The following is a 26,307-nucleotide window of genomic DNA, read 5'->3' on the forward strand; positions in this document are numbered from 1 at the left end:
CGGCACTACGCGATGCACGGACCACTTCAACCTGTACCATTTTCAAGGTGCTTCTTGATCTTTGAATTCAAATAACTTCGCAACCACCGATCGCATCAATTTGAAACATATATCATTTGGGCCGTCTAATTGAGCTGATTCGAACGATACTAAATGCGCTTCAATTAGAGTCTTGGAGTGGAAGTTGTGTTGGATCTTTTGATTAAAGCTAGGTGGAGAGCTCGGACCAATGGTGTTTAAACGCTAAGCTTTCAATGTACTAGGGTGCGGATAAGCTCCGATAGCAATTTTATGGGGTGCGGATAGCAAGACTCATTTTTTAAAGTTATGTTTATAATTAATTAATAATTAATTATGAATTTTTTGTTTTTGAAAAAATAAACCTTAAGAGACAAAAAGTTGAACCCAAGTGCCTAAAAAAGCTGTTCAGCCCAAATGCCTGTCCGAATGAGGTATAGTCGTCGGCCCAAAATGGGGGGAGTTTGAGGTGATCAACAGGGGGGCACTTGGGTTCATGTACATCCTCTCTTTAAAATGTCTACTGTTAGGTCAACTGTCTGGGTGTCAAACAAAAAGCGGCTGAATGACCTTGTTGCATGCTCCATGCCCAAGTGCCGCATGCACCACAGCTGCGCCTCAACTTGTCCCACCAATAGGCAGGTCCAGAGGGAATAGAGCGCACAGTGCACCTATAAAAGAACTGTATAACGTAATTGCTTTGGTTCTGACACCTGGCAGGTAACTAGTTAAGCGCCAAGTTGCATCTGCTAACAGTTCTTGACTCCTAGTTGAGCAACTCTAGGTACATATTTAAGATTTAAATATTAGAAATCTGAACTCACCAAAACCAAACCAAAAAAAAACACCACCTGATACCTCTTTTTCCTTTTCAAACCTTCTGTGATTTTACTGGAATCTACCAGCTGCTAATACCCCCTTGTGACTTTTTTTGTTGGTTCTTAAAATAAAGAAAGGAAACATACCTAATAATCTTATTCATATTTACGTAACCTATAGGACTGCCATTTCTTTCCGTAGCGTTCTGTCTCGAATCTCAAAATCTCCAATGTGTTGTCAGTGCTCACGGACTCGAGAATCCGGCCATGATAGAGAACAAAGCCCTTCTTCATTTAAATGTTTGGATAACTAAGACAGCTCTTCCCGTTACCCTCCTCTTGGGTACATAACGATGGGGGCCCTAACCCAAATCGCTCTTGGCGTCCTGGCTATTACTTTCATGACTTTTGTCGCCTTCTTTGGCAGGCTCCCAGCTCTAAGGTACTTATTATGAGCCACCCAAATATGTGTTTACTTATAATTATATAGTCTAGTCCCATAGTTTCGTTGCTCATGACATTTCTCACAGACACACACCAGTAGCCTGGCTGCACCGTGCAATATGGGTTACTATCCCCAGCGCAATCCTCAGCCTCGACCAGCGGCTCACCTCAGGGCGTCTGACCACGGCGCTAGGCCGGTTTGGCAGCTACATCATGTACGGCCGGCACCCGACCGTGTTGATTTTCTTCATACTACTGCTCTCGGTAGGCGAGTACATGTATTTACCAGGCGTATGGCCGAAGTTAAGCTTAGTGCATAAGACCTTGGGCAGCATATCCATCATCCTACCATACGCATTTCTGTACCTATCCGCGCACAGCGACCCGGGCGTCGTGACGCCGACCACGCACTCGCAGTACATGGCGCACTACCCCTACGACTTCGCGCTCTTCCACCCAGGCCAGTCCTGCCGCACGTGCGGCCTGCTGAAGCCACCGCGCTCCAAGCACTGTTCTGTATGCAAGCGGTGCGTGCACAAGATGGACCACCACTGCGTCTTCATCAACAACTGCGTCGGCTACGGCAACCAGCACTACTTCATCCTCCTGCTTCTCTCCACCGCCGTGCTGACCCTCTACGGCGGCATCCTCGGCCTCTGCATCATCGCCGACGCCGCGCGCGTCCGCAACCCGGCCTTCGCCCTCTGGCCTAAGCCACCGAGCTGGCCCTGGCACGAGTACTTCATCCTACTAACCTTCGGGATCCAGACCGACGTCGGCGTCGGCTCCGTCACCTTGCTCGCGCTCATGACGTCTCCCTTAGTCTGGGGCCTGCTAACCTACCACATCTACCTGATCTGGAGTGGCACGACCACGAACGAGAGCATGAAGTGGCAGGACTGGCAACTCGAAATGGACGACGGCTGCGCCTTCCGGCGCCAACTTCCCCCCGACCGCCAACGAGACCTGCGAACCGAGGCGTCGTGGACGCGCTGGCCCGTCAACGCCGCGCAGATCCTCATCCGCACCGAGGACGGCACCCCGCCCTCTCTGAACGCGGGACCCGGCGTCGGCGAGTGGGAGCGCGTGTGGCAGCTGCGCGACATCGAGAATCTCTACGACCTAGGGTTCTGGGATAACCTGGTCGACGTCTTCGTGCCGAACTACGCGTTTGGCCGCCCTACTGCTGCTGCTGAAGAATCGGCCGCGAATGCAGATCTAGAAAGGGGTAAGAGGAGGAGGAGGATAGGGGGGAGGAAAGCGCCTAGGGCACCGCGAGCGTCGAGTCTGGTTGCTGCTGCTACGTAGGAAGGAAAATACCTAAGTTATAGAAGAAATTTCACAATGATTGGAATAGTGGCTAATTTCAATAGTTTCTTTTTTTTCATATAGCGCGTGAACGTGTTGTGTGAGGTGGGTTACTATACTCTGACTGCAATACCCTATGTACAATGACCTATACGGTCGAGACGTCCTTGAGCCGTTATAGTACCTAGATGCCTAACCTAGGTAGAGATTTCTTCTCTCCTCGCATATGCCATCCAATCATAGGATCGATCGACTCCTATACCTAGGGTCGCGATCGGCATCATTATAGTCTGCTGAAAGCCTGGGCGAACTTGGCCTCGAAAGGATCGAGAGGCGCTTGTTCTTTTTTGCCTCCCTTTTTACCCTTTGAACCTCCCCCTCCCCCTCCACCGTCTTGCCCGTCACCACCTCCTTTCTTCCCCTTCTTGCCCTTCTTCCCCGAGTCCAGCCCAGAAGACGACATCATCGCCTGGGCAAAGACGTCGGGACTCATGACATGATCCACTCCGACCTTCTTCTTGAGGGACGTGGGGGCGTGCGCGCCCGAGGAGCGCGAGGAGCGCGAGGAGCTCATACTCGGCCACATTTCATCATCCTCAGGCTCCTCGAAAGTTTCATCGGATTTGGACTTCTTCCTTCCCTTCCTCGATTTTTTACCTTTCTTCGCCGTCGCTGCCATCCTCTTTTCCTTTACGGCCTTTGTCCTTTCCGTGTCGTTCGGATTAAGCTTCTGTAGGTTCTTAGCCAGTTTTCTTTCTTGGTTCTGGAGAAGGCTGCCCTGGTCGAGAGATCGTGGCAAGGCACTGTCATTGTTCCGAGTGGTTTGCCTCGCGTGCTCTTTGGTCGTTTCTTCGAATTTCAAGCTAGCCGCATACTTATCCATAATTTTCCGTAGCGCCATAACTTCGGGGGTATGTGGAGCAGGAGGTGCTTTTGCTGTACGCGGAGCCCGAAGTGCAGCATAGCTATGAAACCCATGCACTGATTGAGTGGATATGCTAGAGAAATGGGATGTCTTGTAAGGGCCCAGGGGTAGACGACTGTCTGCAGTAAAGCGAGTTGGGATGGGAAAGCCACTGCTGGCCTGCTTAGGAATTGCCGTGCTATTCTGAGAGGCCAACTGTAGGTCGTCAAATGAGACGACTTGGCCGGACCACCTTTGGGTTTCCACCGACTTTGGTTGGGTTTCGCTAACCAGGCCGGCTAAGCGTGCAGCAGCCAATCTAGCGGTAGTAACCGACGTAGATACAAGATCATTGTCTGATGCGTTTAAGGCTGTAACAAATATTGGGTTTTCCAAGGTCCATGCATTAGTCTCCATTGGATCTTTTTGTTTTCCGATCACGAGGATAGCATCCCATAACTTCTTGCAAGTTTCGCGCAAACTTTCTACGCCGTTTTTGGTTTTGTCAGATTTGGTGAGGACGATGGTTGTCTTCATCTGGCCGGCCATCAGCAGCTCGAGCATGTGCAAATCTCCCTCCTTGGGACCAACATGGGCGTCTATCAGCAATATCGCTCCTGTAACACTGGCTCTTCGGCTCAAGTAACGAGTGATAGTATCACCCCATTCTGCCCTAGAAGCAAAACCGTATCCGGGCATATCCACTACATATAGTGAATGCTTCGGCACTTCCTCCTTGCGCTTCTGGTGAAGGTTGACCTTGTTATCAGCCAAGGCAGCTGTTTCTAGGGGTGTGGGGGGAGGAGGCGGCGGACCGAAGCCATACGTAGTAATTGCCTTGGTCCTTCCAGCCTTCTTACTGACATAGCAAAGACTACCAGGGCGACGCCCTGCCAATGCATTGACAAAAGTTGATTTGCCAACGTTGGAGCGTCCGAGGAGACAAATTTCGGGAACGCGCTTGTTCATTTTCAGTTGATAAAAGTCGGACTCGGCATACAAGAATTCGGCGGGATTCTTGGTAAATAAGGCATTAAGATCATGGTCAATAGGCTGGTCTGACGGCGAAGTCATGCGAAAAGTCGCAAGTAAGTCCTGGGATGTGACCTCGGCGGGCGGGGCGGATTGGATGCTGTGAAACTTGGGAACAGATAAGGCTGCGATATTAGAGATTGACGCATGGTGGCTTCTAAACCGTACGGTGGCTACGGAGGAGAGACATGTCCGACCTAAGCGTACTCGCGAAGGTGGACTGATTAAGGCAAGTCGAAGAGAGGACGACGGCATGGCCAGAAATACATCGAATTGGTTGGCCCGTAGCATTTAGTTATTTCAGACTGGACCTTGATTATACATGGATATCAATGGATGATAGTGTCGTCGCTAACGTTCTCGTGGTGACGTGGTGAGGAATGGCGCAAAGTCAACCATTTTTCAACGGGTGTTAGTCTTGAAGTTGAAAAGATTGAAATTTTGGAAAGAAATGGGAATTGTATGATGCGCTAAGATCCAAAATAAAATTTTAAAACTGGGTGCTAACTAACTTAACTAGTTATGTTGCAATTGATAGAAAATATAACATTGATACAGGTATAGATATCAAATTAAACGCTATATTGGAGACTCGGCTACTTGCATTTCCTTATCAATTCACCTTATCGCTTACATAAATCATCTCGATGTCATTGATATTAACTAGGTTAGTTATATTAACTAGTTACTACTAGTAGTAGTTATTCCCATCCATTCTTTTTTATACCAACATCTTTTCCAGCACTGTTCTAGTAGTTCTACTAATACCCGGGTACATACCAACATACATACCATGTCCAACCCAACCCAGCTACGGTCTCTCTACAGATCATTTCTTCGAGAGCTCCCGCCTAGGCCCATCTCATCTTCATCACCCCAAGGACGATCATCTTTATACCAACAATTACGACAGAGCTTCTCAGCAGAAGCACCACAAAAGCACTCAATTGCCCAAGCCGACCAACTCCTTCGATATCTAAGGGCACAGAGACAGTATGCGACTCTGTTAGAAAGATATAACCCTGGTATGGGAATGGACGAGGAGGAACGGGTCAGGCTATCCGCCCGTCGGATTGGCATGAATATGCCACTAGAGTACCAGAAAGATGGCGAAACGAAATAAAAAGTATACTATATACTACCTAGGCTAAGTCAGTGCCTACCGACGCATCGGATACCAACATGCCGAATTCTGAGGAAAGCGTTGCTATGATGACTTCACAGTTTTCTATCGCAAGAAATTTTCCGCCATCGTTTCCGGTATACTATCTATCATACGACGTCCAATTCTCGTGCTTTACTGGGTATGAACCCAGGTATTCAGGTTTGATGGCAATACACATCAAGCTGGTTCCATCTCGGGATAGACTATGGCTCTGTGTAGTATCAAGCCAACTCTACGTTGGCCACAGTCAATGAACTCGACATCCAATCGTATCGAATTTATACAATACTATTCTTCTTACCCTTGACCTCGTTTTAATCCTCCCTTGGGATCCTCATTCAAGGATATTCATTATCTTATTATTTAGATATACATGTAGGCCTCTAGTTGCAGTTTACTCCCAGGGATACTAAACGTTTATCAGGACGATCTCATCTCGTCCAATCCACAATACGACGTATGAGTTACATATATACCATAGGTATAGATGAGGGTCCCCTTGTCCTTCTTCCCCTCAAAGTGGATCAGATGAATCAGTGTTTAAATGCACTGCCTGATACATACCTGTATTCAAGTCTACACTTTGAGGGCGCGGTCACAATATTCAATAAACCTTGGAAGGTCCAAAAGAATGTATTTGTCTCGATGAAAGATACAAAGCCCGGGTTTTGCCAAAACGAAAAATGAATGTCTCCAGTACTGCCCACCCCCTTTCCCAAGTTGCCAGCCAGCCAGAAACACCTCACCACCAACCCTAGGTACCTACCCACCCATACGATAGCTGCACCAAAGTTAGCAGTGTCAATTTTCAAAAAGGCTGGGGAATTTGCATGGTCAATAATCATACCACAACGCGGGGTATCACTATGGATTCCCCTTCTTAAGAGGGGAGGCAGGTACCGCCATCACAGAATAGACCGGCACAGCAGGGAGGTTGATGGGGTGCATTGCAAGAGTTGTACTTGGAGCCACATGCTCGCTTGTAATGAGAGGGGAGTTAGATGGTCTTCTGAAAAACTGTCGGGCAATATCAAATACTTACCTCTTCTACGAGACTATCGCTTCCTGGCTGGGCAGCAGGAATAGCCATGGCGATGGCCACAAAGCCAAGGAGTCCGGCAACTGAGATCTTCATTGTTGGTAGTTTGGGGAAATGAGGTTTGATAAAGGTATCCAAAGAATTGTGCTGTTGTTCGTTGTGTCTCTTAGATGTCGCTTGGTGCTGATGAGAAAGAAAGAACGTCTAATCCGGAGGACACTTCGGAGTTTATATACTCATCTTGATGCCCAGTTCGTTACAAAGGCTGGCTTGAATAACTCATCAGAACTCAAGGGCATCGATATGTCCTTAACTGCGATGCCAGACTCCTATTCCATCCCATCTCATACACAGCGAATGAACAACAACCTAGAAATGTAAGCTGCTCTCATGACTAGCATAGCCATGCACAAACCGTAAGTGCGAGGTCCTGTTAGATACCTAGAACACTGCCTTACATCAAGCGTAGCTGTCATAAGCCCTGTTAGATTGCGGCTGTCCTGCTAGCTGAGGTAGCTGGCGATGTCGATCAGAGCGTGGCTAGTTACCACTACTTCACTGCCGGGTGTCATACTGATTCCAACTCATCATCAGGATCCGAAGGGATCTTGCGCCATTGCGATTGGTGACACTGTTTCTAGCCCGCGCATGTCATAGGGCTAGATCGAAGATCACTTCCCCGGATAAGGTTAAATGGAGATTAGGCACGACTATACAGATCACAACATGGGGGAGTCCCACATGTAAGACTCGCTGCCTTGTCTATCGTTATAGCCACTTCTGTCCGACTTATCAGATCAGATGGTATGGCATCGCGTTCGAGCTTCTACGGGTACGCCGTGATTCAGATGAGCTCCGATAGGCTTTCTGACAATGGTCTACTACACAAGCGGTGAAAAAACAAGCCCCATTGCTTCATGAATACAATGGGGTGCCTTACAGAGTATCATATATCACGCGCGAGTGCTATGGTTAGAAATACCTCCAAGTATGGGGTCTTGGACTTTGGGCCTTCGTCAGTAGTACAATTACCATCAGATACCTAAGACTTCAGACTGCACGGCGAGCCTCGGACTTGCCTTCATGGAAGAATTACAGTCGTAGATCAATGACTACTTTAGTATCTCACTACACATTATTATGGGCTCTTGTAGGACATACGGCAATATGGCGGTCTTTCTAGGACTGTGATCGGCAGAGCTATATGCAAGTATCGTGAACACAAAGACACCATATACCACTGGTTGGTCGACGTACTGATTATTATGGAGAGGTAAGTAAAGGCTATTTGTTATAGGTACCCTTTATGCCCATCATTTCTGTGGTCCATTCTTAGTAGGGCTGATAGGTGCCATCCTAGTCTCCATGTAAGATCTAGTTAAGTGTATCAGGGATTGCAACGATAATCTAAAGTATGACAACATCGTATGTTTGCCAGCCTTGAAGCCTGGGTACACATAGCCTCCGAGTAACATCCATGGAATGTCTTCAATATTTTGCTTACTTGAGTGAAAGTTCATGTTAAGCACCGGACCTTCTAATGATCGACGTCACGCCGGCTAGACGGCATGGATACAAACTTCATTATTGTACCGAGAACTATCAAACCATGAGGGAGGACTAATGATGGGGCTGGTTACAATATCGCCCCCTTTGTCTTGCCTCCTGGGTACATGTGAGACATGGCAATAAGGATCTAAACATGCTGCGTAGGTATCATTCATATTTATGAAGGTCTGGGAGTTGGCTGTTTGGGGTCTTAATGACTATACTCTGCTATGCTAGGCTATGAACACTGATATTTCAAATAGCCGAGGCCATCGTGTCTACCTAGTAGTAGAGTCATAGCGCAGAGGGATTCATAACCCCTGAGATAAGCCCATTATTTGGCTTGTTATCACGGCGTATACAGATGTCCTGATTGAGAAACTTTGGTTTGTAGAATGTGATTCAACTATGGTTATTACTTGCTCTAGGTATATGTACTGCTCGTCTCGTCTACCCAGTTCGTTGGTACTTAGGCAACTACCAGGTACCTATTACTCCCACTCAAGTATCAAGTTAACTTTTAAATGATGCAAGGCATCTAGCCTTTCTGCAAGGACGCGACTATTCTCAGATGTAAGCATCAGTAATTTAAACCTTTTGCCTTCCCTCTTGCGTAGTAGAACGTCTACAAGCCTTCCCAGCTCTTCCACGGTGTCGTCAGTTTCTACTTCTTCCAAGTTGTTGATGAAGCACAGCAAAGCCTTTGGTGCAAGATCCAGCAGCGCATCCAAGACCTCCAGAGCCACGTCGATACTCTTGTGAATGTCTTTTAGATTCTGTTCACTTAGTGCGGGGCCCCTTGCGAAGTTCTCTGGGAGCAGGGTAGCGAACTGGGAGATAAGGTCATACACAATCGTCATCGTCGCTCCTTTTTTGCACCACTTCGTAACGGTGGGGATGCCAGATCCCTTTGCGCTGCTGAGAATGTTGCTTTTTTCTTCCGCCGTAGTTGTGCCCTCGAGCCAGAGGCATCGACTCTTCTTGGGTCTGATAAATGACTGAAATGCGGAGATGACGTCTTGCGAGAGACGCGGAATCCATTCCGTGTAAATCTGATTGGGCGTGTACTCTCGATATTTCCACGCAAACGGAGCAGCATACTTGCACACTTCGTATCTCGGACTGTGTTGGCAGCCATCCGGAGGAGGCTTGGGAGTCACAAGATAGGGGCTTCTAGGCCTTCGCCGAAAATTCTCAGGCTTGCCTCGCAGCATCATATTCTCCATCGTCACAAACATTTGATCTAACCTTTTGTCATCTTTTTTTCTAACCTCTACCGCGTCACGATATTGGTCTATGCTATCATACATAGGGATAGTGCTATGCTTGGGGTTATGCTTGGTCCTAGCCCTGGCCCTATCGATGGCCTCGAGAAAGGGATGGGTCATATTGCAAGTTACAATAAAGTACTACTGCCTAGTAAGTACTGGAGGTTGGTACCTATGTACCAACTAGTCATACTTGCATAAGAGGTTAACATGTCGACAACTTACGGGTCTCTTATGCGAACACTGACAATGGGCTGTGATAATAAACCGTTTACCAACAGAAGACATTGTTCGATCAAAGAGTTTGATCACATAGGTACCCATGGGCGCTTTTGCTTTCTTTATTCACTGATTCGCCCATGAAACTTAGGTATTATTTTCATTCTGGAAGACTTCACTCTTGGCCAGTGTACCTATGATAACCCTAGGTTGATGCTTTCACAACGTTATGTACCTACATACTAGGTATGTTGAAAAGGGGCTTGCTTAGGTAGGTAGGTATTATAACGCTGAATAGGTACCTATAGATGAAGTGATATCCTATTAACCCGCGCTTTCTCAACCATCTAAGTTCCTAGCCGATATGAGATATCGAAAGAACAAAGACGGGCCAGGAACTAAGCCGGGTTCGTAGCATTGACTGTCACATCCCGAATCGCACACCCCGAGGCGTTCGGTACGTAAGATTCATTGAAAATGCCCCTAAGCCAATTTATAGCCCGATCCTGTCCATTAACAATCTCCGTTACGTGCCCGCCCACCGTGTTCCTCTCGTACGTGATGTCAGCCCCCACGTCACAATACTTATCCACGAGCGCATCCGTCTCAGCCACAGGACATATCTCGTCCCCGATAGCCTTGTACACAAACAGCGGCATGGCCGGCACTCCGTGGTACCCGAGCTTCATCTCGACGTTATACACCTTCCGCAAAACCGGCGCCTGGAGATCCGCCGCCCCGCCCACGAAGTAGCTATAAATGTCTTTGTTCGCGAAGAACGTCAGCGACTCCGTCGTCGTCATATTCTCGTTACTTAAGAACTCGGTCCCGTTCTCGGCGTGTAGGCGGCTCTGTAGATACGCGCGCGCCTCGGGATACTGCGCCGTCACACCCAGCAGCCCGGCCACCAGATCACCGGCAAGCGGGGTTCCGCTGAGGAGATAGAAATTCGCGGCGAAGTCGACGACAACCCCGCCAATCGCGGCGCCGCTGATGGTGAGCTCGGGCGCGTACTGCACCTGCAGCTCCGCAGCGGCCTCCGTCGCGATGCTGCCGCCGCTGTACCCCCACAGCGCGACGTTGACCCTTTTCGCCTCGGGTATGGGCGCCGTGCCGAGAACCGCGCGCAGCGAGTCGATCGTCGCATGCCCGGCCTGCACGCTAGCCCCGAACGCGGCGGTCGGGCCTTCGTAGTCCGGCACGTTGACTATCCACCCCTCGCTGAGGAAGATGGTGAGCAGGTCAGTGCCGGCGGGGATGCCAAGGCTGGGGTTGGGCTGCGCGATCTCGTAGTAGAGGCCGTAGGAGGGACCAGAGTCGATGGAGGCCGAGTCGTAGGCGAAGTGGTAGCTCAGCAGGGCGGCCTTGCCGGAAGGGGAGGTGTAGAACGAGTTGGGGACGAGGACCGTGGTCACAGCCCAGGAGGGCTGGTAGCGGGAGTCGGTGGTGGTGTAGAGGATGTTCAGTGCGCGGGAGACGTTGCCGATGGTGGTGGTGAGGTTGCCTGGGGCTTCGCGGACTTTGAGGATGGTGCTGGGCGGGTGCTTCTCGAAGCCGGGCGGCGCTGAGTACCACGGGTCTTGGCTCGGTGGTGTTACTTGTGTTGTTAATTGGGATGTGAAGGTCGCCTGGGTTGCGGAGCTTAGCTGCCATAGAATGGCACCGAGGCCTAGAAACCGGGCGAGTCTGTTCATTTTGAGTCTGGGAGTTGTGAAGGCATTGTGATGGTTTGTGTCTAAGTCATAGAGTCGTCAAGACTTAATATATACCCTCTCTATAACCCCGGTAAGTCCGTATTGTCATTCTATTGCCCAATGGCCCCGGTATTCTCTACAGAAACCTAAAGCAAAGTAGGTAATGATCTCTCGGTTGAGACCCGACCACGTCGTAGCATGTTTTGTCAGAACAGAGTTCATTACATACGGTCTTCCGAGGTTGGACTAGGTTCTTCTTTGTCCGTTATTTCAACGTTGCGGTGGCTTGACTAACACCATTTGGCGTAGCAATATGATTCGACACCACTCTGTCATGACATCCATGATGTTTCTTAGGTATAGACCGAGCTTCGAGGTATTAACCTATCAGCTTCCCCCGTAGTATACCAGGTACCTTAGTAAGTACCCTTTCTGTGCCCCATCAGCGCGTAAGACGCTTTACAAAAGTCCCGACTATCCTCACATAGCAATATCTTATCTCCGCTATGCTATTTGCTAACCGCGACATGCTTCATGCATTTAGGGGCAGGTGGGTCGCCCGGGTGAGATTTTACGAACGAGCCAGTCCGCATCACGGTAGCAGTTGAGCTCATTTTATGGCGGCACCGATCGGAACTCCGAGCCGACAGGGGTAAACGGGATCAAGCGATAACTCCTCAACTTGATGTATGCTGAATATAAGCATGCTCATCGGAGAGCCGAATCCATATTATAACTTAGTAAACGCGCACTAATATACAGGTTCAAACTTGATACCTACTACCTACTGGTAGGTAGAAGTTACCCCTTTTTTTTCTTTCGTCCTAAAGGGCCTAAAACTAGGTAGGGTAGTGCTTTATAGGGGTATATTGTGATACCTACTCGCATAAACCTGATTGGCGAATGAACGTGGCCTCTAAGTAGGAATAAATACGTGTAGGTATCAAGGGTCTACCCGGGCCCACGTGGGGGCTGGATAGAACAAAGATGGCTTACATCTCCGCGCAACAAGAATGGTGTTCTGCGTCTCCTAGGTTACGCCTCGTGACCGTAGTCAAAATTGCTGTTTTAATCCAAAGAAACGTCCGGCACCCAACCTGGGTACCAGTATTATGTGGCGATTTCATATCATGGAACAATAGCAACGAAGCGCCGTTATAAGCCTTATTGTTCTTCCCTCTAGGACTTTGAGACGTTTGTCACCCCCCCCCCCCCCCCCTTGGAATTGAATTTGAGAAATGCTAGGTGGAGATTGGAAGAAATCAATCTTTTGGGAGGTTATTTTCCAGATTTGACCTACCAGGTCCACTTATCCCCTTTTTAGAATTAAAGCCATTCTTAGATGCCTAAGGCATCTTGTGTCAGCCCTAGGGAGCGACAGCACGATGCCTCTCATGCTAACTCGGGATGATCAGTCCACGTATTATCAAGTACAAACTTACGTTGCTACCTAGTATCATAGGTACACGGGTGCCTGTCTAGAGCCAAACCCCCCCCCTTATCTTCTCGGTATGGGCATTGGAGGGTGTTTTTCTTCCGGGCAACCGCCTCCCCGCGGCTCGCAACTCACCCCTTGATCTTGGGAGAACTTCTGCTACTCTACTTTGCCTTATAAGGGCAAATAAGTATCATAGATTTCAACAGAGAGGCAAAGAACCTAAAGTGGTTGCGTGGCCGTGCGGTTGAAGCATCCCTCGATCCCCAAGAGGGCTCGGGTTCAAGCCAGACTGATGTATCCGGTGAGGAAAAACTCCACCTGAATACAAATATGAGCGAGGGTATGGAACACTGAGGATATACAAGCTTTTTCCATCTCGTCACGTGCTCTTACTCTTTTAACTTGGAGTTGTCTGTAGGTAGGTACACGTGCCAACCCATGTGTTCATGTGATAGAAAGATCGTGAAGCAGGAATAGCAAACAGCTTACTGATCTTCAAGTCCTGTTGTCCTTCTTTTGAGTATATATATTTCAATAGTGAATCTCAATGTTGTCTAAGACCATATCAGCCTTTGCCTAGGCAACGCGCCAGTACAATTCACTTTACGCCTTCAAACAATAACTGACAAAAGCAAGGAGGTATCTATATCAATACATTCGTTCACCAATATAATGCTATTTCGAGCGAGGTATCAAACAGAGTGGCATATATAGTTGCGAGATAGGTATATATGACTGCCAGTTACCTATATTATAGGTATCGATCTAAGAACATTATTCATCCTCGGTGAATCCACTGCTGTGAAGCCTATCCAAGGAAACTAAAAGATCTAAAAGAATCCTGACCATGAAATCATCAACGTCATACCTAATCTAAGTAACCTAGGCATATATCTATCATCAACTAAAAGGGGTATCACGCAAGTAGGCAGGCAGGGAGGCATAAGCAGCCAGTCACGTGCCAACTCCTATTGCACCAGCGCTGAACTAAACCGAGCTCGACTATCGTCGTCAAATATTTCTTCTCCTTTTTTTTTTTGGGGGGGGGGGGACGCTTAAACATCGCCTTCAAAACCTCAACACCAATATTTATCCTCATCATACACCGCCAACGCCCCCATCCTCGAGACTTTCATCCCACCCTCCCGTCGACAGGAGATGTTCCCCAACCCGTTCCTTCACGCCCCTCATGGCTTCGCCAAGCGCACCCTCCCACTGGTCTTGCACAACGCGTACTTTCTCCTTCAGATCATCCGTAAGCTGCGTCTGCTCCGCCTTGCGCTCTTCCTCAATGACTCTCGGATCGCGGCCCTCCGCCTCGCTGACCTTCGCCCTCGCGCTCGACACAGCCTCTTTCACCTCATGCAACAAACACAGCAAGTTTGTCTGGGACTCGATGAACTGGTACGTGCTCTTCTCGGCGTGCAGCAGGAGGCTGAAGAGGTACTGCAGCGGGTGCTCGTCGTAGCTCGGGTTCTCGTCGTACTCGGCGGGCGGGATCTGGATGCGGAAGCTGCCGTCAACGGAGGCCGGGATCGTGTCGAGCAGCCGCTTCAAGGGGGGCGCGAGGTCCCAGAACGCGTTGAGCTGCATGTCGACGCCGCGGACGACGTTCTCCTCGACGACGCCCAAGAACTCGAGCGTCCGCTGCAGCACCTCGCCCGCGAACGCGGCGCGCCGCTTCGTCGCGTCGTCCGCGAAGAACGCCTCCGCCGTCCGCGTCTTCTCCGCGTTGCCCGACAGCCGGTACGGCGTCAGCACCATCTCCTTGTACATGTCGTTGCGCGCGGAGAGGAGGTCGTAGACGTCGCGGTGGAGCGCCTCGCGCGCCTCGAAGATCCATTTTAGGAGGGTCAGCTTCTCCAGCAGCTCCGGCTGCTCGTCGCCTTCCTCCTGCGGCATGTTGGGGTCCGGCGCCTGCTGCGTCTCGACGAAGAGGCGCGACCGCAGCGAGTCGAAGAGCGTTGTGGCTTGTGCGATTCGGGATGTGAGGAGTTCGTTGACCGGCATCACGACGCACGTCTGGAAGCGCTCGAATTCCTGCTTCTCGAGCTCTTTGGCTTTCGCGTTCTCGGTCGCTTGCGTGTCGGCTTCGATCGCGGCGGCTTCCGCGTACGACATGTTGCCCGAGCTGATTTCTTGGTGCAGGTTGGCGCGGAGAGACTTTTGGCGGGTGGAGGCGGCTTGGATGGCTTCGTGCCGTGCTTTCTGGGTTTCTTGCTGGAATCGCTCTTTGGTTGTTTGGATCTCCCGCATGTCGCTTAGAGCCCGCACGTGGTTGCGTATGGATGATAGTTCGGGGTGGTTGTTGTTCACTGCGGGGTGGTGGCGTGGGTACGGCGGCGGTAATGTGACTAGCCGCGATACGTCCAGATGGGACGGGCTCGGAGTGTTCGGCGCGGAAGAGGTTATGGACAACAATGAATTCCGGTATGGTCGAGGTGTCTCTTGTTTGGCCTCATGCCATCCGACCTTTTCGGGCGGATACTCGTTCTCCGAGTATCTGTCGCTGGGCCCAGCTTGACTGTCTGCGCTCTGTGGCATATCTTGCCATTGTAGAGCCTCTCTAGCTTCCTTAGGGACACCCATGTACTTCGATTCCCGCTTTGTTCTTTCTAATCGATTTGAATCGCCACCCGATTCCGACTCCCACCAACGACTTGCTGGCCGCCCTCGCGAACTTGACTCGTCTAGGTGTTCGCTAACACTCATGCTCAAGATTGGCGATAATGAAGGCATATACTGAGAGGTCCAATTCGGGTTTACCGGTGGTCCATTTGCAGGTGAGGGGGGCAGGTTCGCGGAAGGCGGAGCGGAGTTTGACTTTCCTTGATCACGGGAAACAGGAGTGAAAGAATTTCGTTGCGAGGTGGTCTCGGATATCTGCGGAGTCCATTCGCTAAACTGTGAGTTGGCCGAGTCACGCCGCACCTTCATGGGCCGGAATAGATCCCGCGTCAAGTCAAATATCTCGGATCCCATCGCTCCAATAGCCGATGAATATCTCTCGCGTCGTAGTCTAGATTCGTTGACTATAAAATCAGTAAATAGCTTGACTCGCTCTGCGTCTGAGGCCGCAGTCGCTTCCTGGCTTGCAAACACTTGAAATCGCCCGATGCTGCCTCGACAAAATTGATCGGCTGTCTGACTAACGACAGCTTGCTTAGTCGTAGGGTAGATAGACGAATCACTCGAAGATAAACCATCTAGCAAGCTATGTATCTCTGGTCGTGCCTGGGAAGAGTTGGAGCCTGATCGACTTTGTGGGGGCGGTGTAGGAAGGGCCTTCGGTGCTATGGCGTGACCCGGCCCCGCGATCTGGTGAGCCTTTTGCGGCCGCGGAGAAAATGGCGGCGTCGGTGTTTCTGGCGCTAGTCCGGCGGATGGGCGAGGTGTGGAGTTTCTAGAATCCATATTCGCGTCATCTCCCGACTTTGGCATGTCGGACGTTGTTTTACTGCCGCTACGAGGAGTTTCTTTGGGCGCTGGAGTTCTCCGGGATGAACTCGGCGCACTAGGCACTATAATATTAGATAACGGCTGAATCTCACTCTCTGACCTTTGCCGTGTTCGACTCTCGTTCCTCCGCTCACGGATAGACTTCTCGCCTCGAACAGCCCCCGTTCTGTTTAAGCCCGCCGAGTTGGATGCAGATGCAGACTCAGGCTGTGCTTGTGAGCCATACTCAGCTGCGGCGGACGTATCGATAGTTAAACCAGCTGGGTTCGGTGTTCTGTTACGGCCTAGATGCTCCCCTTGACGCTCATCATTGATCCAGTTGGCCGGGGTTGGCGGTACAGGACCAAGAGCAGTTACTCCCTCAGGAGGTGGTCTTCTCGTTGGTGGAGAGACAATAGGCTCAGTAGTCCTACTTAGACTCTGAGACCTAGACTGTGGTGGAGGAGGGCCTGGTGGAGGCGGGGGTAAAGGCATGCCGGGTTCCCATCTCGACTGAGAGGCTGATCTGGATCGAGCTGAGGTAGGCGTGTCAATAGCACTCGCGGATGCCGCTCTCCGCGCGCTGGGGGGAATAGCAGATAAGTTGTTTTCCGTGGGATGAATAGGTGTGGGAATTTGTACTGCGAGGGTCTGGGTGCGACATAACGAGGCTGGGGGGTGAGGATCGGGAGGTGATGTAGTCTCGGCAGCCGCTCGATCTCTTCGTCTAGTTAATGAAGGAAGGCCAAAACGCCTCTCGCGAGAGCCGCCGCGTCCATTTGCCCCCGGCGGTGGGGGAAAGCTTGGATTGTTCGGCTGCTCTGGTGAAGGACGATGAGCACTCGAAGCGGGGACTCGCACAGCAGATATATTCGCTGGCGACGTCTCATGAACACCACCATTTGGCCTTTGGCTACGAGGAGGAGAATAAGGCGGTGGCGGTGCCGGGACTAACGCGTGCAGACTCATTAGCTACCTCTTCCAAAAACCACTCGTGATGTCGTCTAGACTAGATGACTTACCTTGCGATTCGCGCAGCGCTGATGGCGGGGGGAGTTGATGCGTTCGCTCTGGGCCGACCGCAGGAGAAGGCCCCCATTGTTGGGGATTGTAAGGTTGTATAGAGCTAGCCGGCGTATGAATTCCAGCGAAGTTGTGCGATGAACTAATTGAGACAGCGGACTGCGGTGTGCTGAACTGATTGTGAAACCCGCCTAAAGCCGTCGTCCGAAGTGGATTGAGCGTCTGACGGAGTCGAGAGGTTGCACTATCCCGCGGACTAGTCATCATCACTCACAATCGGGCGTAGCCGCGTTAATAGTAAGTTGCGGGAAGAGCGACGACGGGATAATTTCTTGGTTCTTAAACGGGAATGGGCGCAAGTAGAAGCATGAATTTGGCCGCTTTTTTGCTTTGCGCTCAGCCCTGTTTGTCGGAGAGTTGATCACTCGTAGCGTTCGTTCCCTTCACCTCTCGTCCTTCAACTAAATATCTAGGAGACGCTATTGTCACCAATTACTCCCATGACCCGATGCCCTTATGAAGAGCTAAGAGGATCGTTGATCGTATTAAAGGTGTAGCTGAAGTTTTGTGCGATGTGAAAAGAAGGGTGTAGGAGATGAAAAGCGATGGCGGGCTTCGATAGGATGATGGTCCAACATTCCCCTGTTCGGGGACGTGGGGGATATGTCAGTTTCTTGGCAGATCCCTGGGTGCTTGCATAGGCTCTACGCAGAGGTTCATCAATTGGTTAATGGTCGAAGGAGAGGTAAATTCCGTAAAACAGGAGCGATCTCATCCGCTAACGACAACATGCTACTGAGTAGTATTAGTACTAGGTTGTTAAGAGGAACCGTACGACAATTCTACCCCTTAAAGCCTCTTTGTGGTTTGACTACTTTGATAGTCCTAGCAATTGCAGTTCCGAAACCCTAGAGAATACAACCTAACAGCCCACTCAGTTATAAGGATAGGACTACTATGTATTGTACAATAGGAACTTGCTGGCTTGTGTTGGGGGCTCCTCTTTCATGCATTCCTCTACCACTCTGCTACTACAATGACCTAACCTAGGTATGTATCTAGGTTAGGTAGTTCGTCTACTTAGCTGTCTTACGCTATGTCCTAATGAATCCCATTGGCCATCGGCATTATGGAAAGGGCTGCTTAATGAATATGCACATGAAAGATGAAAAAGGAAAGATGGTCAAGCCTTCAAGGAGTGGGAAGATACTAACCTAGGTATTAATGGATAGTATGCCCATCTTAGGATTAGGGTGGCCGATATCTACTCTAGGCTTGGTTCATTGCATATCATGATGGCCAGCGATTGGTGGAATGGCCAAGTGGATTCATCGTTTATATTTAGAATTGCCTGATCATGATAGCTTCTTATTGGTTGACATTTCGCACTCCTCATGGTTCTAGATATGTCGGCGCTTAAAAGTTGCCACTTCTAATTCTCTCCACTGCGGGATAGCGATCGTTGATTGATCTTTTTTTATCTGGGCATATGCACAAGCCATCTATCTGCAAGAGCGGGGGAGGTTGTTGATGATCTTCAGTAACTTATATTGGGGTCCTTATGTAGGGTAGGTCGCCTTAGGGCTTGTATAATGATTCCAATAGAGTAAGGGGAATTTAGCTCGTAAGCAGAATCCGATTCCCGCTGCAAGGTACCATAATGTAATATCCGTCACACATATACCTAACCTACATGTAGCTGGAGTCTAACCTTAGGACAATACCTCGCGTGTGAGTGGAAAACTAACCAAATTCGTAGAAGTGTACGGAGAGTTATAGTCGGGTGTCACGGCAAGACGAGAAACAAAGCTACCCGCATATTGATTACCACGGGTTTGGGATATGTACCTAGGTAACCTAGATTCTGGACATAACTTCAATGCTCATAGATAACTATTGTTAGCACAGCTAACAATCCGGCAGATGCAATGACTACCCTAGGTACCCCCATCGTCGTATGTGCAGACATCCAAGGTTATTCCACTTTGGTGTTCTAAAATAGTCTCGTATAACTATACCAAGATTACAAGGCACATGTGCATGTAATTGGGATCGTTGATTTAAGCTCCTATTTATATCGAGCTAATAGATAATATAGTCAATATAATATTGCATGACACAGGTAAGTTTAGACATCTATAAATGCATACTAGCATCATCGAGTAATATTTTTCTCCTTAGAAGAGACGTGCCTAGTTTGGAGAACCTTCATCTACTGCACCGCCATAAGCTTCTCAGTCTACCATTGCGCGTTTGCAACTAATGCAGTGAAGCTCCCAGCTCAGGAACCTATTGTTTATTGATGTATACGAGGACTGATAAGGGCGACTGGACCGGCTTTTGGGCTCCAAACATTGGACTCTTGACGTGGAATATACTGCCGTATCTACAGCAGATGGTGAACTCCTCAGCGGTATATGATCTCGCGAGTTGTTGTTCAATTCTACAAGACCTTCTTTCCGCTATAGCTTGACCCCTAGGTCGTACAAGCTCCCGCGCGCTAGATGCTACCTAGTTTTCCAACGAAAGGGAACAGTTGCAGCCAAATAATAGCATTTAAAGCTGGTCGCCTCTATCCAGTACAGGTTCCGACATACATGGAGATTGAATCCCGTTGTTCTCAACGTGGTGCTCCGGGCGGCAACATACTGTACATATTGCAGAGAACGGTTGACTGCGGAGTAGAGCGGGGGAAGGAAGGGAAGGAAAGGAAATAAATGCAGTTCACGTGCGTGTATTTAGCTTATGTAAGATTGGCTCATTGCTAGTTACTATCTACATGTACAATAACATTGAAGTGCTAACTAACCTTAGTTATCTTGTTATCGGAACCGAAGTTTCGCCGTAGATGGAACGGACCCTCCTCTTTTCCCGCTCCGATTGGAATAAAACTGCCTTTTCTCATCTTAAAAAAACTAAAATCTTCGTCGAAATTCTAGATCTTTCCGCAAGCATCTTCTACAACATCTTGCGTTGTTGGCCAAGTGCCCCCCATGCCGACGCCTTCTCTTTTTCTATTTGTCTACTATGATTACAGATTAATTCCGTAGGTAGTCAACAAACACCCGTCCATCTGCCATCAGTAAGTCTTCATTTTTTTTTCTTTTCTCCAATTGTCTTCTGCATTTTCCCCATCTACGAAATATCTGATGATACACAAGCTGGCACCAGTCATAGAGCGACTTGTACTCCCTTTCCTTGATGACCAATAGCTGTAGTCCTTGAGACTCATTTCTGATTTATTTCACTCTTTCAATATAATTCACTCCCGTGAAAACTTTGCTTCAATTTTGCAGTTTCTAATTAACGTTGCGTTCCTTAGCTTCCCACCAGATTATCACTTTTCCCAATTAACTTCGACCTCGTTATCCTTCCACCATGGTGCTACACAACCCCAACAACTGGCATTGGGTCAGCAAGAATGCTGGTGAATGGACTAAACAGTGGTTCGAGGAGACGTTGACCAAGGTCTCGGCCGAAGATGGAGAAATTACCGCCAAGATTAATAAGGTTGTCAGCATGGACGGTGATGTTGACGTAAGCCAACGTAAAGGCAAAGTTATAACCATATTTGATGTTAAGCTCGTCTTAGAGTACTCTGGTATGTTCATCTCCATAGGCTGTCATAATGAACTGGTTCTAACTTCTACAAGGAAGCGCTCCCGGAGAAGAGGAAGTATCTGGCACAATTACTATTCCGGAAATTGCTCATGATACAGAGGAGAATGAATTTGTCGTATGTGTTTCTGAACCTTTCTAATCTATCATATTACCCAGCTAATATCAATCAATTGAAAGTTTGACATAGATATCTACTCAGAGGCAGCAGGAAAGCAGCCTGTTAAGGATTTGGTTCGAACCAAGATTACACCACAGCTTCGAAAGGAATTCTTAAAGCTCATTCCAGCCTTGATTACCGAACACGGTAAAGATATCCAACACGCCGCCGGCTCGAATCCCTCCAGTGGGTTTGCCACACCCAAGTATCATGTGCCATCGGGTGCTGCTGCAAAGCCGGAAACGGACAATAGCACTCAGAAGAATGCCGGCAGCGTTGTCAATACAACGACGGTGACCGATCAGGAAGAATTCCGAACTACTGCTGCTGAATTGTACCAAACATTTACCGACCCCCAGCGTCTAGCTGCCTTCACCCGTGCCCCACCGAAAAGATTTGATGGTGCCAAAAAAGGTGGAAAGTTCGAGCTTTTCGGTGGTAATGTATCTGGCGAATACGAAGAGCTTGAGGAGCCAACCAAGATTGTGCAAACTTGGCGACTGGACCAATGGCCTGCAGGTCACTACTCGAAGCAGGTGATTGAATTCGACCAGAATGATGTAGATAGTGTAACCGTGATGAGGGTTACCTGGACTGGTGTCCCTATTGGCCAGGAAGAGGTCACTAAACGTAACTGGAGCGAGTACTATGTGAGGAGTATCAAGTTGACCTTTGGGTGAGTACATTTACAGTCAAACTATCGCTATGAGCTTGAGCTAACACAAGACAGATTCGGCACGATACTATGATCTCGCAAGACCATCTCGTTTACGGTTGGCGCTCTCTAACAGTGGTAGTTGCTGCAAGATGTATAATTCTCCCTCGCTAGCAATTCCTTAGTCAACCTGTCATAATCACAGTTACAAGACAGATAACTTGGGACTGATAACTCTCAGCAGACCTTGCATATCTGAATAAATAAACATACATATATACATCTTAGATCCTAGTGTTAAGTGAACTAAATCTTGAACGCTCGAGTAATCTTTGTAGCCTCTCGATAACTATGGCCCTGGAGATAAATCAGTTGGCCTAGCTATGTGAACTCGGTAATCTAGTAGAGTCTATTTGATTTTGTGTTCTTCTCCACGCCAAATCGAACCCAAATTCGACATTTAATCCCCACATGAGTACGCACGGGACAAGCCGAGCCAACCACGAACTAGCTACGTCACTTATTTGATTGAGCCGGTAACTGGTAGCCAACCTTCAATGTTCTTTACGTTCACTCTTCTAGCCCCTACCTCCATAATATACCTCCATAATACAATATCGTTGATCTGTTGAACTTATATGTGCTTGGATACGTATGACATCGGAAGTATCTAGGTTACTGGGTAACGTATATCGAATTCGACCCATTTAGCGTTGTTCTTCTTTACTTACTGCATTGCCGCACTCCCTCAGTCTCAGTGTCTTCGTACGCGTCTGGTCTCATGGCTGCATCGTCACGCGCGACACTCATTTGAGCCCCTCTACAATAACACTATCGTTTGGCGTATTTTCTACCATCTCAGTTGGGGACTTTTTATAATAAAATATCGATATCGAGCAAACGCCGATTTATGCCCATTAGATAGATACCTAATAGCTTTGAATTCTCATCTAGGTTTGATTGAATGCATCGCGACAATGCCTTCTATCGATAACTTCCAATCCTCACCCTTTCTCAATGAGAGCCCCACGGAAGTCCACCACAGCTCTGAACTTCACGTGGATTTACATATTACCAGTTCTAACTTAACTCTCAATTCATTAAACCTTTCCGAGACAGAAGTTCAGCCAAAGCAGATTCCTGATTGGAGCAACCTCAAAGTCATCCACCGGAATACTCTTGCGCCGCGAAGCCATTTTCATCTTTACAACACCGAAAAAGATGCACTCTCTGGTGACGTAGGCCGCTCTAGAGCTACGCTGCTATCCGGCACGTGGGGATTTGAGCTCTCGCCCGGGCCCTTCAATGGGTCCCAGGAATTCTACAAGTCCGACTTTGACCATACCGAGTGGAAACTCATCAAAGTGCCAGGAATGTGGCAACTTCAAGGTTTTGGCAAGGGACCGCAATATACTAACGTCAACTACCCCTTTCCGGTAGACCCTCCGAACGTCCCATATGACGATAATGAATGTGGGCGCTATATCAAACGATTTACTGTTCCTGATACCCTCAAAGACGGAGACCAGTGGCGCCTACGATTCGAAGGCGTTGATGCAGCTTTTACGGTCTGGTTGAACGGTAAAGAGGTTGGCTATTCACAAGGTTCTAGAAATCCGAGCGAGTTCGATGTGTCAGCATTTCTGAACCTCGAGTCGGATGCCGAAAACACCCTTTGTGTGGAGGTTTACCAGCGATGTGATGGAAGCTACATTGAGGACCAGGTATATATAAAACCTCTTGCACCTACTTCTCATTATATTAACCAATTTTCCACTTTCTAGGACCAATGGTGGCTTAGCGGTATCTTTAGGGACGTCTGGCTACATTCATTCACTTCGGCCCATTTTGAAGACTTTCACATTCAAACCATCCTCGACGATGATTTCAAGGATGCTTTGCTGACAGTCGATACCAAATTGAACAAGCCTGGTGAAACCATCACCTCCAAACTGCTTGACAGAGATGGTAATGTGGTATTCTCTAACTCGTATAAGTCCGAGGACAAGTCGTATAAGAGTGAACACAAAATCAAGAACCCAGAGAAATGGACGGCGGAAACTCCTTATTTGTATACCCTTGTGCTCTCTGTCGGGTCTGTTTACATTGCCCAAAAGGTTGGATTCCGAAGGGCTGAGCTTATTGATGGTGTTTTTTGTGTCAATGGCAGCCCAGTCAAGATTCGCGGGGTAAATCGCCACGAACACAACTTGGAATCAGGGAGAACCGTTCCGTACGCAAGCCTCCGATGGGACCTCCAATCGATGAAGGTGTTTAATATCAACGCTGTTCGCACCTCCCATTATATAAACGACCCTAGATTCTATGATCTCACAGATGAAATTGGTCTTTGGGTGCTAGACGAAGCAGACCTTGAATGTCATGGATTTGGCGAAGTTGGCGGTGACCCAGCGAGTTTTGCGTCTGATAATCCCGAATGGAAAGAGGCGTACGTGGATCGTGCAGTGCAGATGGTAATGAGAGACAAGAACCGTCCGTCCGTCATCATGTGGTCTCTTGGAAACGAAGCGTTCTATGGGAGGAATCATCAGGCAATGTATGATGCCATTAGAGAAATCGATACAACGCGTCTTATACATTACGAGGGCGACCAAAATGCGCAGACGGCAGACATATTCAGTCGCATGTACACGCCTGTTGACGAAATGATCAAGCATGCGGAAGAAAAGGACTGGAAGAAACCTTTCATCATGTGCGAGTTTGCGCATGCTATGGGTAATGGTCCTGGCGCAGTACGAGAGTATGTTGAAGCATTCTACAAGTACCCCCGATTAATAGGGGGGTTTGTATGGGAGTGGAATAATCACGTAGGCTCAAGCTACTACTCGCGTACCTCTTTACAGTTAAGGCTAACAAGTATACGCAGGGGCTCGTCGCAGAGACGAAAGACGGCGAGAAGTACATTGGTTACGGCGGTGATTTTCAACCTGATGAGCCTAATGATGGTAACTTCGTGATGGACGGACTTTGTGACTCACAGCATAATCCGGGCCCAGGGATCAATGAGTACAGCAAAGCTATCGAGCCAGTCCAAATACTTGGTATAAATGGCCGTGAAGTTACAATTGCAAATCGATACGACTTCCTAACTCTGGACCACCTGAAGTGTTACTGGGAAATTATTTCCGATCGTCAGCAGATGATCGGGCAGGGCATTCGTATCCCTCCAGGAGTCAAGCCCCACGAGAAAGCGACCTTGATACTCGGTGACACGCCAATGACTATGGCCGCAGACACGTGGTTGCAGCTAGAGTTTATCACCGGGGAAAACAGCAAATGGACGTCTCCCGGTCGAGTAGTAGCTCGAGGCCAGGTTGCTCTCACTCCACCCAAGTCTCTCCAATTACTCAAAACCCTTTCTGCACCCGGCCGCCCGCATCTTCAGCGCAGGGGAAATATGATCTACATCACCATCTCCAAAGGAACCATTTTCGGCTTCGATACAGGCAATGGCACCTTATCATCCATAAGCCACACTTCGAAGCCAGACCACAACCTCATCACTGTCCCCTTCGCCCTCGACTTCTATCGAGCTCTCACCGACAACGACCGAGGCGGTCCCCACGGTAAGGAGTGGATCGAGAAGAGGGTTCACCAGACCCGAAATCACTTCTCAAAAATCACCACGACGGAAACCGAAGATGGCGTCACCATCGTCGTAGAGGGGCGCGTAGCACCCCCTGTCCTCGCCTGGAGCGTCCAAACCACGACAACCTATACAATCACATCCGCCTACTGCAGCATCCGCATCCAAGCCAAGCCGCAGGGCGCCCTCCTCCCTTCCACCTTCGCCCGCTTCGGGCTCTCCTTCGGCGTCCGCGACGTTCACATCGTCGAGTGGTTCGGGCGCGGGCCCTGGGAGTCGTACTCGGACAAGAAACAAGCCCAACTGATCAACACCTGGGGCTGGGCCGCCGACACCCTCTTCCACGAGTACGAGTTCCCGCAAGACAGCGGCAACCGCACCGACGTGCGCTGGGTCGAGCTGCGCACCCGCTGGGGCGGCGAGGAGCAGTACCCCGATCGTCTGCTGCGCGCGCGCTTTGGGCACAATGCTAACGCTGGTAACGGCGCTAGCTTCAGCGTTACTCCGTACGCTACGCGCGACGTCGATGAGTGCGGGCACGCGCACGAGCTGAGGAAGCGGAAGCGGGATGATCATATTGTGAAGCTCGATTGGTATCACCATGGGCTTGGCACCGGCAGCTGTGGTCCCGCTACGTTGCCGAAGTATCAGTTGAGGACGGATCGCGAGTTTGATGTTGAGTTGTTGCTGGATTAGATTTTGCCCTGGTAGGGTAGGGCACCTAATTTAATATCTATGAAGTAATAGGTAGAGAGGTACGTATGGTTCGAATCGTGCAATACATGTATATCAAGGCATGTAGCCGTCATGGTATACAGCACTGTACTAGTTAGCAGGTAGAATGTAATTTCAGTGCCTTAGAGACCTATTTCTACATCACCAATTCATATCCATTTTACTCCAATTTTCTC

The 26,307-nt window shown here is 49.1% G+C and overlaps 9 protein-coding genes across 9 annotated transcripts; 4 read left to right on the forward strand and 5 right to left on the reverse strand.

The window, feature by feature from the left end:
* The first annotated feature begins 837 nt into the window (after positions 1-837).
* Positions 838-2,668, forward strand: GGS25DRAFT_486488 (zf-DHHC-domain-containing protein). Its single transcript, XM_049260635.1, has 2 exons — positions 838-1,278; positions 1,367-2,668. The coding sequence occupies exons 1-2, from the start codon at positions 1,190-1,192 to the stop codon at positions 2,586-2,588; spliced, it is 1,311 nt and encodes a 436-aa protein (XP_049117819.1). The 5' UTR covers positions 838-1,189; the 3' UTR covers positions 2,589-2,668.
* Positions 2,669-4,996, reverse strand: GGS25DRAFT_486489 (uncharacterized protein). The gene has a single exon (XM_049260636.1). It carries the CDS (start codon positions 4,813-4,815, stop codon positions 2,872-2,874), a length of 1,944 nt encoding a protein of 647 aa, XP_049117820.1. The 5' UTR covers positions 4,816-4,996; the 3' UTR covers positions 2,669-2,871.
* A 212-nt stretch (positions 4,997-5,208) lies between these two features.
* GGS25DRAFT_236725 (uncharacterized protein) lies at positions 5,209-6,012 on the forward strand. The gene has a single exon (XM_049257064.1). The coding sequence runs from the start codon at positions 5,318-5,320 to the stop codon at positions 5,645-5,647; it is 330 nt and encodes a 109-aa protein (XP_049117821.1). The 5' UTR covers positions 5,209-5,317; the 3' UTR covers positions 5,648-6,012.
* Positions 6,013-6,569: 557 nt separating this feature from the next.
* On the reverse strand, positions 6,570-6,824 carry GGS25DRAFT_520654 (uncharacterized protein; the record flags this gene model as incomplete). Its single annotated transcript, XM_049263913.1, has 2 exons — positions 6,570-6,668; positions 6,732-6,824. 2 exons carry the CDS (start codon positions 6,822-6,824, stop codon positions 6,570-6,572), a joined length of 192 nt encoding a protein of 63 aa, XP_049117822.1.
* A 1,943-nt stretch (positions 6,825-8,767) lies between these two features.
* On the reverse strand, positions 8,768-9,502 carry GGS25DRAFT_520655 (uncharacterized protein; the record flags this gene model as incomplete). Its single annotated transcript, XM_049263914.1, has 1 exon — positions 8,768-9,502. The coding sequence occupies one exon, from the start codon at positions 9,500-9,502 to the stop codon at positions 8,768-8,770; it is 735 nt and encodes a 244-aa protein (XP_049117823.1).
* Positions 9,503-9,936: 434 nt separating this feature from the next.
* On the reverse strand, positions 9,937-11,847 carry GGS25DRAFT_486496 (LIP-domain-containing protein). The gene has a single exon (XM_049260637.1). The coding sequence runs from the start codon at positions 11,455-11,457 to the stop codon at positions 10,162-10,164; it is 1,296 nt and encodes a 431-aa protein (XP_049117824.1). The 5' UTR covers positions 11,458-11,847; the 3' UTR covers positions 9,937-10,161.
* Positions 11,848-13,583: 1,736 nt separating this feature from the next.
* On the reverse strand, positions 13,584-17,821 carry GGS25DRAFT_236765 (uncharacterized protein). Its single transcript, XM_049257065.1, has 2 exons — positions 17,356-17,821; positions 13,584-17,283 (listed from the first exon to the last, which is right to left on the reverse strand). Exons 1-2 carry the CDS (start codon positions 17,621-17,623, stop codon positions 13,994-13,996), a joined length of 3,558 nt encoding a protein of 1,185 aa, XP_049117825.1. The 5' UTR covers positions 17,624-17,821; the 3' UTR covers positions 13,584-13,993.
* Positions 17,822-20,415: 2,594 nt separating this feature from the next.
* On the forward strand, positions 20,416-22,071 carry GGS25DRAFT_486501 (activator of Hsp90 ATPase). The gene is made up of 4 exons (XM_049260638.1): positions 20,416-20,957; positions 21,010-21,092; positions 21,155-21,810; positions 21,865-22,071. Exons 1-4 carry the CDS (start codon positions 20,735-20,737, stop codon positions 21,881-21,883), a joined length of 981 nt encoding a protein of 326 aa, XP_049117826.1. The 5' UTR covers positions 20,416-20,734; the 3' UTR covers positions 21,884-22,071.
* A 210-nt stretch (positions 22,072-22,281) lies between these two features.
* On the forward strand, positions 22,282-26,300 carry GGS25DRAFT_486502 (glycoside hydrolase family 2 protein). Its single transcript, XM_049260639.1, has 3 exons — positions 22,282-23,513; positions 23,574-24,617; positions 24,677-26,300. Exons 1-3 carry the CDS (start codon positions 22,767-22,769, stop codon positions 26,090-26,092), a joined length of 3,207 nt encoding a protein of 1,068 aa, XP_049117827.1. The 5' UTR covers positions 22,282-22,766; the 3' UTR covers positions 26,093-26,300.
* Positions 26,301-26,307: the final 7 nt, after the last annotated feature.

Source organism: Hypoxylon fragiforme, assembly GCF_022984875.1.
Source record: "Hypoxylon fragiforme strain CBS 206.31 chromosome Unknown GGS25scaffold_4, whole genome shotgun sequence".
Lineage (NCBI taxonomy): Eukaryota > Fungi > Ascomycota > Sordariomycetes > Xylariales > Hypoxylaceae > Hypoxylon > Hypoxylon fragiforme.

Coding starts and splice junctions, on each gene's coding strand:
- GGS25DRAFT_486496 (XM_049260637.1), bottom strand. CDS start 11,457: ATGAACAGACTCGCCCGGTTTCTAGGCCTCGGTGCCATTCTATGGCAG.
- GGS25DRAFT_486502 (XM_049260639.1), top strand. CDS start 22,767: ATGCCTTCTATCGATAACTTCCAATCCTCACCCTTTCTCAATGAGAGC. Junction 23,514..23,573: donor GAAGCTACATTGAGGACCAG/GTATATATAAAA, acceptor TCCACTTTCTAG/GACCAATGGTGGCTTAGCGG. Junction 24,618..24,676: donor TATGGGAGTGGAATAATCAC/GTAGGCTCAAGC, acceptor AAGTATACGCAG/GGGCTCGTCGCAGAGACGAA.
- GGS25DRAFT_486489 (XM_049260636.1), bottom strand. CDS start 4,815: ATGCTACGGGCCAACCAATTCGATGTATTTCTGGCCATGCCGTCGTCC.
- GGS25DRAFT_236765 (XM_049257065.1), bottom strand. CDS start 17,623: ATGATGACTAGTCCGCGGGATAGTGCAACCTCTCGACTCCGTCAGACG. Junction 17,284..17,355: donor AGCGCTGCGCGAATCGCAAG/GTAAGTCATCTA, acceptor TGCACGCGTTAG/TCCCGGCACCGCCACCGCCT.
- GGS25DRAFT_486488 (XM_049260635.1), top strand. CDS start 1,190: ATGGGGGCCCTAACCCAAATCGCTCTTGGCGTCCTGGCTATTACTTTC. Junction 1,279..1,366: donor GGCAGGCTCCCAGCTCTAAG/GTACTTATTATG, acceptor CATTTCTCACAG/ACACACACCAGTAGCCTGGC.
- GGS25DRAFT_486501 (XM_049260638.1), top strand. CDS start 20,735: ATGGTGCTACACAACCCCAACAACTGGCATTGGGTCAGCAAGAATGCT. Junction 20,958..21,009: donor GCTCGTCTTAGAGTACTCTG/GTATGTTCATCT, acceptor AACTTCTACAAG/GAAGCGCTCCCGGAGAAGAG. Junction 21,093..21,154: donor CAGAGGAGAATGAATTTGTC/GTATGTGTTTCT, acceptor ATCAATTGAAAG/TTTGACATAGATATCTACTC.
- GGS25DRAFT_236725 (XM_049257064.1), top strand. CDS start 5,318: ATGTCCAACCCAACCCAGCTACGGTCTCTCTACAGATCATTTCTTCGA.